Below are 16,366 nucleotides of genomic sequence, written 5' to 3' on the forward strand. Positions count from 1 at the left end.
AAGGAAAAGGGAGAGGGGAAAAAAGAACTCACTCAGCAAACGTTTGTTAAGACATGAAATACCTTACTGTGCTGTGTAGTAGAGGAAATTTCATTTCAGCTTTTCAGAGCAGATAAATATTTTAAGAGGTTTTATGAGAAAGCTACAAAGTAACAGGAAAAGACTAAAATGTGGATATTCACTAATGCCTAGGGAATGCTCAATTCTTCTTCAATTCCTCAGCAAGTATAGCAGGCCCATATCTAGTACAGTAAAGACCTGCTGCACATTCAAGCATCAGCTGATAAGCAGTAAATAACAAATAGGGATGGGCAATAAATCCTGGTAATACCAACAGTATCTGGATCTCAAAAATGAGTAGAACAAAGTAACGGGTGTCTTTTCAATGAAATGGTAGACAACTTTGGTGTCAAGTTCTTATGGAAGGCCATATCTCAAATTGTGCACCGAACACCAACAACATAGGAAAAATTTCAACAAAATGCATCAAGCTACATCTTAATAAAACTTTTGGAAATGCCCAGTGGCAGTAGGATTTTGTAATTTAGGAGGTATGGTCTGTCATCATGGATTAACCAAATATTTTAAAGAGATGTAATAATAATAGTGACCTTGGAAATTTGTAATATAAAGGCACTCGGAGACTGACCTGAAATATGATATTACACATTAGAAATGAACATATAATTAAAATTTTTCTAATGAAAGAGGAGAAATGAACATAAAGAGACAAAGGAAATTGGATAATGTGCAGTTAGTTTCTGTGACACATATCTTAAGGATGAAGGAGGCATCTTGTTAGAACCAGATGTTTAATGGAAAGTAAAAGTAGTTGACTGGATGGATTTGACAGTTATAAAACCTGATACCTTATAGAATAAAACAATGGAGTAAGTTTTTCAAGAATCAGAACTGAAGTTTATAGTTTTTTTCTTGTTTGACCATATTTAGAATCAGGCTTTTTAAACTTTAATTTCCAGTTAACTAAATTACAATGAACACTATTATGCCAAAACAGTTGTATAAATCAACAAATAATCTGCTGTTAGCATTGCATGTATTGTTAAAAGCAGTACGATTTGAAGTAAATTACACATCACCATTGTTTGCCATGTATTCTGGAGAGTATGGAGTAAGATTATGGAGGGTCTTTGCAGTTAGTTCTCGAATGGCACTGTGAAAATATAAAAACTATCCATTATTTTAAGGAAAAATTCTTGTATTTTTAACTTAAGGAAAGAAAATATGCTAAAATCCCTTTTCATAAAAATTTTTACAGGTCAAGCTGTATATACACTAATATCAAATGCATACATCTTAAGAAGATACATACATCCCACACCTCTGATATATTTGGGATGTAAAGAAATGAAATTTTATTCATTGTCATTTAGCGAAATATGAACAGCTATACAAGGATACACACAAATATCTTACAAAACTCGTTGAGGACCGTAAGTACAATATAGTGTTACAGATTTTTAATTACAGAGAAGCAGGACAGGTTCATGTCTGAAATGTGGCCCTTGCATCTATTATCCCTTTTTGACTTAGTATCCAAAACAGCTTATAGAAGACAATGCACTGCTATTTAACAAGATTAAAATGGAGACATGAAAAGTAATAATTTTCATTAAAAGGCTACAAAAAAAATCGGTGTAAAATTAGATTCTATTTGGAAATAAACAAACAAGCAGACAAACAAACACACACACACACACACTAGATAATGCACATGTACAAATTAATCACTGTAATTTTAAATGACAATAAAAATGCTTCTTTTTCATATCATTGACAAATATTAAGATTATCTCAATTTTGTGTGTATGGCAAAAATTCAGAAGATAGAACACAAAATTACAGAAAATGCTTGAAGAACTCAGTTGATCAAGCAGCATCTGTGGAGATAGAACCAGAGTCATAGTTAAGGTGACTGACTCTTCATCAGAACTGGTTAAGTGAGAAAACAAACATGCAAAAGTTGCAAAAAGGCAGAAGTAATTGAGTGAATAGAAGGTATATCTGTGACAGGATTCAGAGTCATTAAGACAATCATGATTTTAAATACTTAACTGTTAAAGCCAGAAAAGAAGGAAAGGAAATCCAAAATATCCAGCAACAGACATGGCAACAGAAAATGACTTGATGCCTGAAATTTCTGGAAACACCATTGAGAACTCACAATGAAATAATGCAAGAGGTCAAGATAAGAGGTCAGAATAGAGTATTAAAAGTACAGGAGGCACCAGCTGCAGATCAGGTAACCTCTTCACACATCATCTCTGTTCAGTCTGCAATGACAGTTCTGAGGTTCGGCTGCTTGCCAGTTTTTCCTCCACCTCTCTCATTTTGTGCAACTTAAAATACATTTAATTCCCTACTTTTGAGTTCTGATGAAGAGTTATTGCCTTGTTTCTCTCTCTGCAAGGATACTGCCTTATCTGATGACTTCTTCCAGTCTTTGCTATTTTTATTTCTATTTTGTGTTTGTATCCAATTGCCAAAAGGAAGTCTTAAAATCTTCAAGTTCAGTAGAAAAAAATTAAACGGACAACAGAAATTCTACAAGAGCACTTGATGATTAAGATGTTTCATAAAATATTAAAGATGGAATACAATGTCTTAGTGATGCAATTTTGAAAGAAACAATATCCAAGCTTGATTTACGGGAGAGGGAGAGGGAGAGAAACAAGCACACACCAAAGTCATGGGGGGGGGGGGGGCAAGAAAAGGAAAATACATATACACAGATGGAAATGCAGCAAAGGCAAACATGGGGCAGAAGACTGTGAGCAAAGTCAGAGTTAAAGGTGGATTCATGAACACATACATGCTCACATTAGAAATATGCAAACATAAAGAATTTAAGAAAAGCAACAGGAAAAATAAAGTAACAAACAGTTCACTACAATACTGAACCACTTCTCCATGCCCTTGAAACTATAGATAGCTTGGGCTAAATGTAAATAAAGTCAGTATCAATGTAAATAAAGTTATTAATAAAATTTAAACACTATCTATCTATTTGCTATCAAAGTAAATATTCATCCTGAGAATAATCCCACCAGTTTCCTTGACAATTTACTCTTCACCTAACGCAAAACCAACCAACTACTTAATAAAAATGCCAATTTGCTCTGCATTTATGAATAGAGCACAAAAGGAACAAAGTAAAGCTTCTTATTTTTGAGAGTCTGACTTGCTCCCTAGGCAATGTGAAGTGCAGCATGCTTTAAAGTAACACACATGAAATAAAAGTTTAAAAGCCTGAAATTAATTTATGTTGGACCATAAGACATAGCAGCAGAATTAAGCCATTCTTTAGATAGTAAGTCTTACTATCTTTCCTTTTGGTTAGTCCTGACGAAGGGTCTCCACCCGAAACGTTGACAGCGCTTCTCCCTATAGATGCTGTCTAGCCTGCTGTGTTCCACCAGCATTTTGTGTGTGTTGTTGTTTGAATTTCCAGCATCTGCAGATTTCCTCGTGTTTGCTCTTTCAACATTCAATAGGCTTTAATGAGATCCCCCCACATTCTCATAAATTCCAGACCCAAAGCTGCCAAATACTCCTCATATGTTAACCACTTCATTCCCCAAATCATCCTCATGACATCTTCCCAACTCTCTCCAATGACAACACATACTTCCTGAGAAATGGAGATCAAAACTGTTGACAATACTTCAAGTACAACCCAACTAATGCTTTATAAAGACTCAGCATTATCTCCTTACTTTTATATTCTATTCCCCTTGAAATAAATGCCAACATTGCATTTGTCTTCTTTACCACAGACTCAACCTGTAAATTAACCTTCTGGGAGACTTGCACAAGGACTCCTAAGCCCTTCTGCACCTCTGATGTTTGAACCTTCTCCCCATTTAGATAACAGTCCTCACTATTGTTCCTTTTATCAAAATGCATTATCATATATTTCGCAATACTTAATTCCATCTGCCACTTTTTCGTCCATTCTTCTGATTTTTCTAAGTCCTGCTGTAATCGCATTGCTTCCTCAGCCCTACCTACCCCTTCACCTATCTTCATATCATCTGCAAACTTTGCCACAAAGCCATCAATTTCATTATCCAAATCACTGACAAACAAATAGAAAAGCAGCGGTCCTAATACTGACACTGAGGAACACTACTAGTCACTAGCAGCCAACCAGAAAAGGCCCCTTTTATGCCCACTCGCTGCCTCCTGCCAGTCAGCCATTCCCCTGTCTAAGCCAGTATATTTCATGTAACACCACAGGATGTTACCTTGTTAAGCAGCCTCCTGTGTGACACCTTATCAAATGCCTTCTAAAAATCTAAGTAAATGACATCCACTGCCTCTCTTTTGTTCACCCTGCTTGTTACTTCCTCAAAGAACTCTAAAAGATCTGTCAGGCAACATTTCCCTTGACAGAAACCATGCCTACTTTGACTTATTTTATCATTAGACTCCAAGTATCATAAAACCTCATTGTTAGTAATATATTCTAACACATTCCCAACCACTGAGGTTAGGCTAATTGGTCTATAATTTCCTTTCTTTTGTCTTCCTCCCTTCTTAAAGAGTAGAGTGACATTTGCAATCTTCCAGCCCTCTAGGACCATGCCAGATTTTTGAAAGATCATGACCAATGCATCCATATCTCTTCAGCAACCTTTCTCAGGACTCTGGGATGTAGTCTACCTGGGCCAGGTGACTGATCCACTTTAAGATCCACTTTGAGCTTGCCTAGCATTTCTTCCTTTGTAATAGCAATGACACTCACTCCTGCTCCCTGACACTCATAGATCTCTGGCGCACTGCTAGTGTCTTCCACAGAGAAGACTGAACAACGTACCCCGTAAGTTCATCTGCCATTTCTTTGAGCCCATTACTACCTCCCCAGCATAATTTTCCAGTGGTGCACTATCAACTCTCACCTCCCTTTTACTCTTTATATAACTGAAAAAAGTTTACCTTCAAATTTCACCTTTTCCCTTATTATAATTTTTTAGTTGCAGTTTGTTGGATTTTAAAAGCTTCTCAATCATCCAATTTTCCACTCATTTTTGCTACCTTATGTGCCCTTTCCTTGGTTTTTATGCAGTCCTTAATTCCCTTGTCAGCCACTGTCACCTATCCCTACCAAATAAGAACTTTATCTTCCGTCCTGCGCCTCATGAATTATTCCCAGAAACTTCAGCCAACTCTGCTCTGCCGCAATCCCTGGCAAATTCCCCCTCCAATCTACCCAGATAAGCTCCTCTCACATGCCTCTGTAATTCCCCTTATTCTGTTGCGATACTGATACAAGCGACTTACGCTTCTCTCTCTCAAGCTGCCATATGAATTCAATCATATTATGATCACAGTCTCCAAGATCTGGTTTGTTACATAACACCCAATCTAAGAGAGCCTTTCCCTGAGTAGGTTCAAGCACAAGCTGCTCTTAAAAAGCCATCTCATTCTTCCAACCAGTGAGCTAATTTGAATCAAATCCTAGGGAAATTATAAAATTTCACCTTAATGTATTTTTTGAGAATTACTATTTAAGTTCAGCAAACTGAGGAACAAATTTTGATTATTGTTACCTTAGTGCATACCTGATCTCACTTCATCACATGATCACTGTTCATTATTTCCACATAGAAAAATGTTTATTAAAACAATACATAGTACATGCCCACCATATGTTCAGAAAATCTGAGAGCCCAAATTGGAAGTATGTGAAGCAGTTTAGTTGTATTGGGCAATGCATAAGCATACCTTACAAATACAGAGGCGCACATGAACCTGTTTACATGCCCAAACTAAGCGTTTTCTTAATTGTTACAACAAATAAATCATTCAATGTATACAAAACACATTATAATCTCTTACCTATCCCAGTGGTTAAATTTCTTGTTGATAAGATGATCAATCAAAGGTTGCGTGTACTCAGGAAATCCAACAATGTATAAACTGTAAATCAGAGATAAATCAAAAGGATGTAATTCACTACTCTGTACAAATCAAATTAAATGTTATTGTATCGCAATAGTCAGGATTACTGGTGAGAAAGAGAAAACACATGAAGATACTAGAAGGTACTCTGACAAAATATGCAATCATTTCCTTCAAATGAACTAACAACTCATTTAGCATCAATGTGGCATTTGTAAAGCAAAGATGAACATTCATTTTAATGTTCATTGTCAAGAAGTACGTTTGGGTGGTTCCCAAAGATACTGATTTTTATGTCAATTAAGGATTAACTGATTTTCTTTGATTTAGTGGTTGTTTAACACCTTTAATAAGTGAGCTGTTTTATACAGTGTTCTTTCACCATTTGAAAATAATGAAACACTGTACCCCATCCTACCATATTTTGAAATGCTATATAGCAAGAGCTTGTACTATAGCTCAAGAAATGGGAAAATCATTCTGCTCAAAGGTGTTATTATTTAGACAAGACTAAGAAAAAATAACTGACAGGTCATCATTAAATAACTTAAACAAAAGTACTGGTTATTTATGTGAGTTACTGGAACTCAGTTGGTAGCAATGATGTTAAAGTAGTACACAGAACCAAATGAAAACATACTATCACAAAATTGTATAAGAGAGGATCATCTTGCCTAGATAATTGGGTGCCAGATGTTTCGAACAGTTAGTCACATTCTACTACCCAATCACTTGAAGCTTAATAACTACTTCTTCAAGGTGTACCCATTGTCTCTCTGAAGGTTACTCTTTAAACGTATCAGACAGTGCACTTCAAATGTTAACTAATTAATGGTGAAATTAAATTTCTCTCATTAACTTATTTTTGTAACGCAGTTATTTTGTAATTCAATTCTGATCTGGGAATCAGATTTGAATGTCTGTGTGCAGTTTATATGTTTTCCAATACAAAGTACCTAGATATGGATACCTCTGTGTCTTGGACAGCTGTATCATTAATGCCCCCCAGACACTGGGAACAACAAAACATAAATGTGATTGTGAGATAAGTATGGAAGCATGCAAGCCTCTTTGAATCAGATTCTGGAAATGGTTTAACTAACAGAAGGTTCTGTGGAAGCACATAAGCCTTTAAGTATTACCTAATATTCAAAAAACATTTGGTCCGATTTCCAACTGCAAAATAATCAGCTGCAGTGAGGATCTCAATTCCATGTGGAAATGTGCCCTGTAAAAATACAAATAAAAATCATTATCCATCTATATAAGAGAAAAATAAAATTTACACCAAAAATTCAGAGCAAGTGCAATAACATTTTACATAACACTTTAAGGGGGTTTATAGCATTGATTAAACATTACTTTTACTGCAAACAGTTGAAAGATGGAAGAATAAAAATAAGAATATCAAGGTTACTCCCTTTTTGTAGCACAGTCTCAATGGAAAACACTGTACTATACAGAGTAACAGCAAAAGCAGCATAAATTCTGAAATTAATATTCTAAAATATTGTGCTTTTTCTTCCTCCATACAAAATGCTGCATTTTCAGATAATTCAGATCTTATCTAATGAGAGATAATTATTCTGTATAGATGTTGAAAGGATAGCAAACAAAAATGATTTATGAATACTATGTGAATACTAAAACTGAAATGAGATGGCCACTGATTCAAATACTGCATACACCATTTACACTTCCTTCAACTCTTTAGAAATGCAACAGCACTGGCCATTATGGGGAAAAAACAACAAACTCTAAAATCGACCCAAAATGAGTAATTAATTATTTGATTCTAAAGTCATCCTGAGATAATGGGACAAAATGACAGTGGTGTGAAAAGCCATTCATTACTTAATGCTGCAACTCCTCCAGACACATTTTGCACTTCGTGTTTTCTTTGCCTTGCACTCTCATCTCTTTTTGCCCATTCTGCCTGATGAAATGTCTCAGGCCAAAACATCAACTATTTACTCTTTTCCATAGATGCTGTCTGGCTTGCTAAGTTCCTCCAGAATTTTGTGTGTGTTGCTTGGATTTCTGCGGATTTCCTCATGTTTTTGACGTTATCATATATCCTCATTTTGTTCCCTTCTCTCTACCCATATTTTTTTAGCATTATAAATAACACTCAGCATTAACATTCCACAGTTCAATGAAAGTTCATCAACTTGAGATATTATTTGTATTTCTCGATGATCTGCTGTGTAACTTCAGTAGTCTTTGCTTTCATTTCAGACGTCTACCATCCATTGCATCTTTTTTGTGTTTCTTCTTCAGGTTTTGTTCTATGTGAAATGAAATAATTGTCAACATCTTTCTGGTTAGGGTTGGTCAGCTAAGATTCTATGTTTTGCATGTTTCTGTCTCAATATTTGTTAATGAAGTACTTTTGAAAAGTTCTACTCCCAAAGCAAAGCACCAATCCAGCATTTCATACAGTCTGGGGAAACAATATTCTTATTCTCAGAAGAAACATTGGACAAGTTAAAATGATGACTTCAAAACTTAGTAACAGGAATGAAACTGACTTAAAATTTAAATTTTGGGTTTAGCTTTGCATTAGCCATTTGAATGAAAACAGTGTATAGTGTATCAGCAAACAAACACTAAGCTGTTGGCTCTTGGAAGTAAATAAAGGCAAACTATGCAACTTAGAATTCTATGAATTGTATTAAAGTTGATATTCAAATGCAAGCTTTCCTTCTTACTGATTGTTTTAAGATATCCAAACACATAATTAGATGGATTTAAGGCATCCAATACAGCCATTTGCCAGCACTAAAGATATAAATACTGAATTATTTGGATTAATGCTAGTATTTTCTTACATAATGACAATGGGGTCAAGGGTTGAACACCAGCTCTCCATTATCTGCAGAAAACCAACTCTGCTGATCAGTCAAGACTAAGAGAAAGGTTGTAAGCTTGTGTTATTGTTGAACTGTGGAAAATTAAGGTCACCGTCTATCTATGCTGTTATTTCCCACAAAAATAGTAATGCTATTATCCTGAAAGTAATGTCACACATCATAAATCATCTGAGTATACATTTAAGGATCAGGTGGTGAAACTTTTAAACTAGAATAACGATACAGTAAATGCTATACAAAAATATTTCTAGGAGTTAAATGAAAATTAAACTGATTCTCAATTTTATACACCACAGTGAAAGAGAAAATCTACTAACTGGCCGAATTAAAAACATACATGAGTTTGTTTTTGTGCATGAATTATATCTCCAAATGAAGGTCTAGGAATAAGGGATTTGCATATTCTAACCTTGCACTTCCACACATCTAGACTTCTGGCTAAGCTTATCAGGTCCAAAGGAAAAAGACATGAAGAGTTTATGTCTCTCTCTTCTGCTTTCTGTTTAAACTTCAAAATTGTTTGGGGTGTAATTTGATTAACCATTACGTGTAATCAGATCTAAGTTCATTATAAATATCTTATATACATTGAAATATATATCAAATGCCAACAATGTTTGAAACAATATGCACAATAACTGTACCTGTCTTCCAACATTCTCTTGGAAAGCAGCCTAAAGTCAAAAGAGTCAGAGAAAGATGGATATAACAATGTTTTAAAGCCTGCATATTAAAACTTTAATAATTAAATCATTAAAACTTACATGCTTCAAAATTTTCAACTTCAGAGTTAGCAGGCAGAATTATATACACTTCTAATAACAATTTAAGGTCCATAAAGTTGAACAATCTGCTTAATCAACAAGACAACTTGTAGCTATGAAGATATCCAATGACAGGATTCTGCCACTACATATAGAATTTACAATAAACTTCAAAGTTAGACACTGTAGCCTAGACTTTCCTTACCTGTAGTTCTTGGTTTGATGGAGAAGAACAACTTATAGTGCCATGTCCAGTAATGAGATTACAATAAATTTTCTATACACATCCATGGAAACATGCCTGTAATGACGTAAATACCTCAGTCCCTTGATTCACTGACCCCAGTATTTGGGCAAGATATTGAGCTGAAAGGCCAACCCATGAAGGAGTTCAGTGAGGTGAATAAGGTCTTTGAGGCAGTCAGGAAATGGGGAGGGGGGATATAGGCTATGTGCAGATAGATGGCCTTATTATGGATTGGGATCATGATTGACACAGACATCATTAAGTCCCATATGAACATACAATAATGTTACAGGCCCCATGTGCTGAAGAGCCCATTGCGTTACTCTATGTTCTATTGGTTTTTAATTGCATGATCAACTAAATGCCAGTGATTCACTTTGGAACCAACCAGCAACAATTCTGTTGATAAAACAAACTAATAAAGTTACATTAAAAAAGATCATTTAGCATTCCTATTCTAATGGCCGCAACTTACACTGAAATAAACACTGCCAGGTCTACACATGAAGACAGAATCCCATCTTTGTACTATGTGGTAACTCATGAGACTCAGAAGGTCCCAAATCTATTGTAGATCTGCATGTTCGTGAATGTAGTCAGTTCTTTGGTACTACTAATTATAGTGAGCGTAACTCAGTGATATATTTTACGTTTGTACATATCGTCTTATTATGGAGAAGGTATAGAATGAAATGGGAAGTGAAGAGGACTCAGTCTTCATTTCTGGGAGATAAATTGTGCAGAAACTGCTCCCTACTTTCATATTTTCAGGTATTTGGATTCAAAATCTTGTAGTAAATAGGAATCCACATGGGGTGGGAGCAGTAAAACTGAGAGATTCAACACAGCCAGAAAATTATCATAAATTTCAAGGGCCCAATCCTTAATATATATTTATCATGTATAGATAGACATTAATACACAAATACTTGTATGGACTCTAAAGTAATAATTTGCAACTTGGCAGGTGCAATATCTGACTGATCCATGCCTTCCAAGAATTACTATAGCAACCAACCTTGGCACTCAGATGAAATAAACATGGATTAGAAAAGAGTTTCAACAAGGTGGAGTTGAAACTGCACCAGGCAGGGTGGATTAACTGGATAAATGTGACCTAAGGTATTATATCAGAAATACACAATGTACAGAAAAAAACATTCTGTCAAACTTTTACTTAACTTGAAAAACAAGATTAATTCCATGCTTCTGATCTGATTCCTAACTGATATTTATATTAGGGAAATTCAGAATGTCAAAAAAGTAAATCATTTTCATTAAAGGCAAATTTGATTCAGAATCTCTGCATTGGAAGTGGTATTGAACAAAAATCAACCTATACATTCAAGAACTAGAAAGTTGAGTAGCATAAGAAAGTATTCAAGTGCACCTCCCAGTGCATCAGAGCAAAATAGCACCCACCCTGTGATTTGACGTAATGCATATTCTCTCCAAGGAGAAAACATACACCGTTTTAAACGGTAGCTTAGCCATGTCAGTAAAGTTAAAATATTCACTACCTACTGCTACAATATTTTCAGTGACATTGCACATTATGGTTGGGCTTCAACAACTAATTTACAAATTGGAGCATAACCTAGGGTTCAATGATCACTGGGCAAACACAGGATCATCAAATGGCCATGTCTTCCATTAAAAAAAGACATCGAGATCATTAAATGATATGTCAAATGAAGAGGTGAGGTCCACTGAGGCACCCGTCTTCCTCCAGTCTCTCACTTATTATTGATTTTTCCTATTATTTTCATTCTGATGCCTTCAGCTGAAGCATCTCACCTGATTGTAAACCACTTCCCCATCGCTTTGACAATCCTCAAACACTCATCAATTTCCCCATACTTTAGTGATCTCTTTCAGAACTCCACTCCTGCATTCCTCTCCCCACCCAATTTCCTCTTCAGTCTCTAGAAAGCAGGAAGATAGTTAAAGGTCTTATTCTATTAACATCAGAGCTTTTCCTTCAATGGGCTTAGGCAAGCTACAACTTTCTTCATGCGTACAACACTTGTTTATATAATTTTCAATATAAAACAAAACATGATAGAGATCTCAATCATTCTTCATAAACAGCAGCAGCATCACTCTTCTCAACTACAGTGAAAAGAATAAAGCTGAATACTTACTGAGGCAGCTCTTCGACAATTGACATTCCGATCAAACACCGTTGTTATTACCAAAGAACTAAAAATGAAATATTTTTAAAAATCAGTTAATGTCTTTCAAACTAAATAGACTATATTTATAAATTGTCATTATTTTGTGTATTGAAAACCAGGTGATTTTCTTTGTGTATTGAAAATTCAGCATACTGATTTGGTGACTTATTTTTCACTTAGTTTAAATCAATTAAATCCAAATAAATCCATCATAAAGGACTATACGACAGACCTCTTATTGATATTTATTCTCATTTACTCTGCAGAAATCAGTAGAAAACCAACTCAATGATTTTGACATCCTTTCCTCAATGCTAGATATTTAGAATTACGCTTTGTTATATTAGATCTGTGACAATTCTCAAGTGTATTACCTCTCGAGCATGTCTGGGCACTCATCTACTTTGATTATCACAAAAGATTAGAATGAAACATAAGGTGCAGATGAACATTACTCCACTTTGCTAAAAGGACATGGTCTTTAACCACCTCTTCTGTGGCATGAATTAGTTCCTTTATTATCTTTCTTGTACTTCCCACCCATCCATGGAGCTCATGGACTTCTATGACTATAGTGTAACAAATAGCCGTGGTATAATTCCTCTTCCCTTTAGCTAACAAGCTGAGCCTGCCAACTGGCATGTGCCAGTACCACACTGAACCTAGACATAGATTCCCTCCTAATCCTCACATCATATTCAATGTTACTTCTACCATTAGACCTGCAAATCCATCCCACCCCCCATTTTCATTTAATATTTCCTGAAAGTCACACTCTGTACACATGAGCACCAAACACAAGTTGATATTCCAGCGAAGTATAGTTGCTGCTTCTCACAGGAAGCCACTTAAAAGGCTTTTCATTTATTTTAAAAATAATTTTGGATCAAGATAAGTTGTGAAAGTCACTGCATAAATGCAAGCCTTTCTTTGTTTTCACCCAGCTCCCCTTTGTCATGTGTTACTAGGGTATATGACTGGCCGCACCAAACCTCACCCTGAGGTACTGCCCCTTTTTCTTTCTAATCTACCTTCAACTCTCCTCCCTCTTGAAATGTTAGCTCATTGTTCTTGAAATATATTTGCCTAGTTATTGCTTACATAAAGAAAAAAATTATATCCCTGAAACACCAAAATGGTTACTTTTATACTAAAAGATACTTTTTTATGCTTGCTGTTACGTCAAAGATTTTAATTGAGATTTGCAGTTACGGAGAAAAAAAGCTTGGTAGTTTAGTAATACAGCAACATGTCTTAACTTATCACCATACTTGCAATACCTGTTTAGCCACAGGTGAAATTAAAAACAATAGTTGAATAATTTTTGCATCTTTAAGTACTAAGTGTAGCTTTGCATTTCTTATATTTGAATGCCTAATGATTGAAAATGTACATGAGGAAAAAGTATGAAATAAACAAGTGTTTGTCTGCGTATACATCTGAAATTATTTTTTTGCCTGGAAAATGAATAAGAATTTCAACATTCCACACCCAAGTGTTAAAAGTTCAACTGACAAGGAAACACCTTCTTCCATACAACGAGTTTTGCAAGTTGCTAGCTAGGGAGGTAACTGGCAAAATAATGAAAACTTATTGCAGCAGTACAAAAGTGGGCATAATTATGTGATATTCGAAAATATTGCATTTAGTTACTTTTTTGTGTGGTAAATTGATGAAAATTCAAGGTAATAATGCTGTGGTGAAGGATAGACATCTGGAGCTTAAATGAGCAGGTTTACTAACTTCAATCACCATGATTAGCTGAAACTATAAAATAAGCTGAATCAAAGCTGAGAAAGAAGACAAATTATTACATAATACTAATCTCCAATCAAGTTCCTAAGTTAAAAAAGGGATGAAAGATTTGAAGGGATCTAAACCGAAAAAATAAAGGGTCTGTGAGAAATCTAATCCAAACTTAAAATATAAAATTGTATATTTTAATGACTAACAATAATTCAAACCCAAACACTAACTCTTTCTTGAGAGGTTAGCAAGTAGTATTTAATGCTCATCACACTGGTTCAAGATGACAGAGACTTGAAACAATGAGATAATGTTCTGTAATTTAGTTTTTAATCTACGATGCAATTATAACTTAATTTAAAGTGTTTCAATAGGAAGTCAATGCACAAGCCTTCACTTTCACAAAGCAACTGAAATATCTGCAAATATGCCTTCACTTGTTATTGTAATCTAGGGAAAGGCGAGAACAGTGTGATATATCACTGTTCAAAGCAAGAGAAAAGATGATCAGTGGATCAGTCTTCAGCAGAATTAAGGCTATCATAAGTAAAATGGATAAGGCACAATGAATGATTAAAAGGCTTGCCCCCAGATTTAAAAAAAGCAATAATTAAAGAAATAATTCACCATACTTAACGAATGTAGTGTATGTTCCACTGAAGATGAAAATTGCACAAGAAAGGTGACCCAAAGGAGTTTAGAAAAAACACTAGATCAAAATAACCTTAAAATGTTGTCAAACATGAGGGACTTGTAGGGGAATTCATGAGTGTATTTTAGAAAGCTGCAAGAAATATTGAAGAAAGAACTTCTACAAATATGACCTCTAAAGCAGTTCCTCAGGTTTAAAAATTACCTGCTTCCACTCTGGCTCTTCAAGACAAATGTGGAAGCAAGTTGCTGCCACAGGTCCCTGTTAGAACAGTCACACAGGTAGATTGAGGGACCTTCTGTCACTTATTTGGTGATTCCTCTATGGTCTTTGGGTAGATGGAGCTCATCAACCTGGGAAGGCAGTCCATCGAAGAGAGGGAAAACTCTTGATTTCAAACCTCCGCTGCCTTGCAGCCATATCCACTCATGGGAAAGGGTTTGGAGTAAACCCTGAGGACAAATCCGGAGCTGGAGTCCCTAAGGCAGTCCGACGTTGCCTTCAACCTTGCCTTCATTTCGGCCCGAAACGTCCACAGCGCTTCTCCCTATGGATGCTGCCTGGCCTGCTGTGTTCCATCAGCATTTTGTGTGTGTCGTTGTTTGAATTTCCAGCATCTGCAGATTTCCTCCTGTTTGCTCTTCCTTTCATGTGAAGCTTTGATGTAACTTTACAGGATGCCAATGAAAGAGCATAAGGAATACTGTACAATGTTTGCACAATATCCATTAAGAATGGATATATTTGCAGTTTTAATGAGTTGATGCATGGAGGTGAAAGGATTGGGCTATGAGAAGATTGGGCTAATACAAAGTACAAAATAAATGTTATTATCAAAGTACATACATGTCACCATATGTTACCTTGAGATACATTTTTATGTTTTATTTTAGTGATGCAATGCTGAATAGGCCACTGTGGCCCTTCAAGCCACACTGCCCAAAGAAACACCTGACAAACCATAACCTAATCATGTGACAATTTACAATGATAAATTAACCCACCCAGTACATCTTTGGACTGTGAGTGGAAACCAGATCATCTGGGGAAAACCCACACATTCCGCAGGGAGAATGTACAGAGACTCCTTACAGAATGGCACTAGAATTGAACTCTGAACTCCAGAATGCCCCAGCTGTAACAGCAACCACTACACTATTGTGCACCTGTTCATTCCAGGCATTCACAGTAAATACAAAGGGACGCGAAAGAATCAATGAAAAACAGTACCAGAACAAAGATGGATAAACAAACAATGTGCAAGACAACAAATTGTGCAAATATATAAAAAAGAAAAACACAAAATAAATAAATGATAAATATTGAGAACCTGAGTTGCAGAGTCCTTGAAAGTGAGTGTACAGGTTGTGGAATTAGTTCCATGTTGGGGTGAGTAAAGTTATCCCTCATGGTAATAATTGTTCCTGCACCTGGTAGTGTATGACCAAAGGCTCCTGTACCTCCTTCCTGATGGCAGCAGCGAGAAGACAGTACAGCCTGGACGATAGGAGTCCTTAATGACAGATGCTGTTTCCTTCAACAGCACTCATTGTAGATATGCTCAGTGATGGACTGTTATGTATCAACTACTTTTTGTAAGCTTTTCCATTCAAGGTCATTGGTGTTCCCATACGAGGTTATGATGCAACCAGTCTCTATACTCTCCAACGTGCATGAACAGAAGTTCATCGAAGTTTTAGATGACATGTCGATTTTTCATAAACTTCTAAAAAAGTAGAAGCAGTACTAAGCCTTCTTTGTAAAGGCACTTATATGACATTTTCATACTTCCACTGAAGTAGGAAAAAGTTAGAGATGATCTTATTGACCTTCGTATAAGATTCACAGACGCAGAGTGATAGTTGGAACACAGGCCATTAGCTACAGAATAAGATATTGTTTGATATGGGGACAAGCATAAATTTCTTCTCTCACAAGAATCATGATTATTTTAAACTTTTACTCCAGAGAGCTGTAAATTA

At 35.7% G+C, this 16,366-nt stretch overlaps 1 protein-coding gene across 1 annotated transcript in view; it reads right to left on the reverse strand.

Annotated features, from left to right (window-relative positions):
* tbcd (tubulin folding cofactor D) overlaps nucleotides 1–16,366 on the reverse strand; it is a 259,836-nt gene that overhangs the window by 92,841 nt on the left and 150,629 nt on the right. Inside the window, exons 15-19 of the mRNA XM_059948764.1 lie at nucleotides 11,954–12,011; nucleotides 9,443–9,472; nucleotides 7,068–7,153; nucleotides 5,863–5,943; nucleotides 1,101–1,174 (exon numbers count right to left, since the gene is read on the reverse strand). Of these exons, the coding sequence (XP_059804747.1) occupies nucleotides 1,101–1,174; nucleotides 5,863–5,943; nucleotides 7,068–7,153; nucleotides 9,443–9,472; nucleotides 11,954–12,011 (329 nt within the window). The remainder of the gene's footprint in view (nucleotides 1–1,100; nucleotides 1,175–5,862; nucleotides 5,944–7,067; nucleotides 7,154–9,442; nucleotides 9,473–11,953; nucleotides 12,012–16,366) is intronic.

The sequence above is a fragment of the Hypanus sabinus genome, chromosome 23 (genome assembly GCF_030144855.1).
Source record: "Hypanus sabinus isolate sHypSab1 chromosome 23, sHypSab1.hap1, whole genome shotgun sequence".
In the NCBI taxonomy this organism is placed as follows: domain Eukaryota; kingdom Metazoa; phylum Chordata; class Chondrichthyes; order Myliobatiformes; family Dasyatidae; genus Hypanus; species Hypanus sabinus.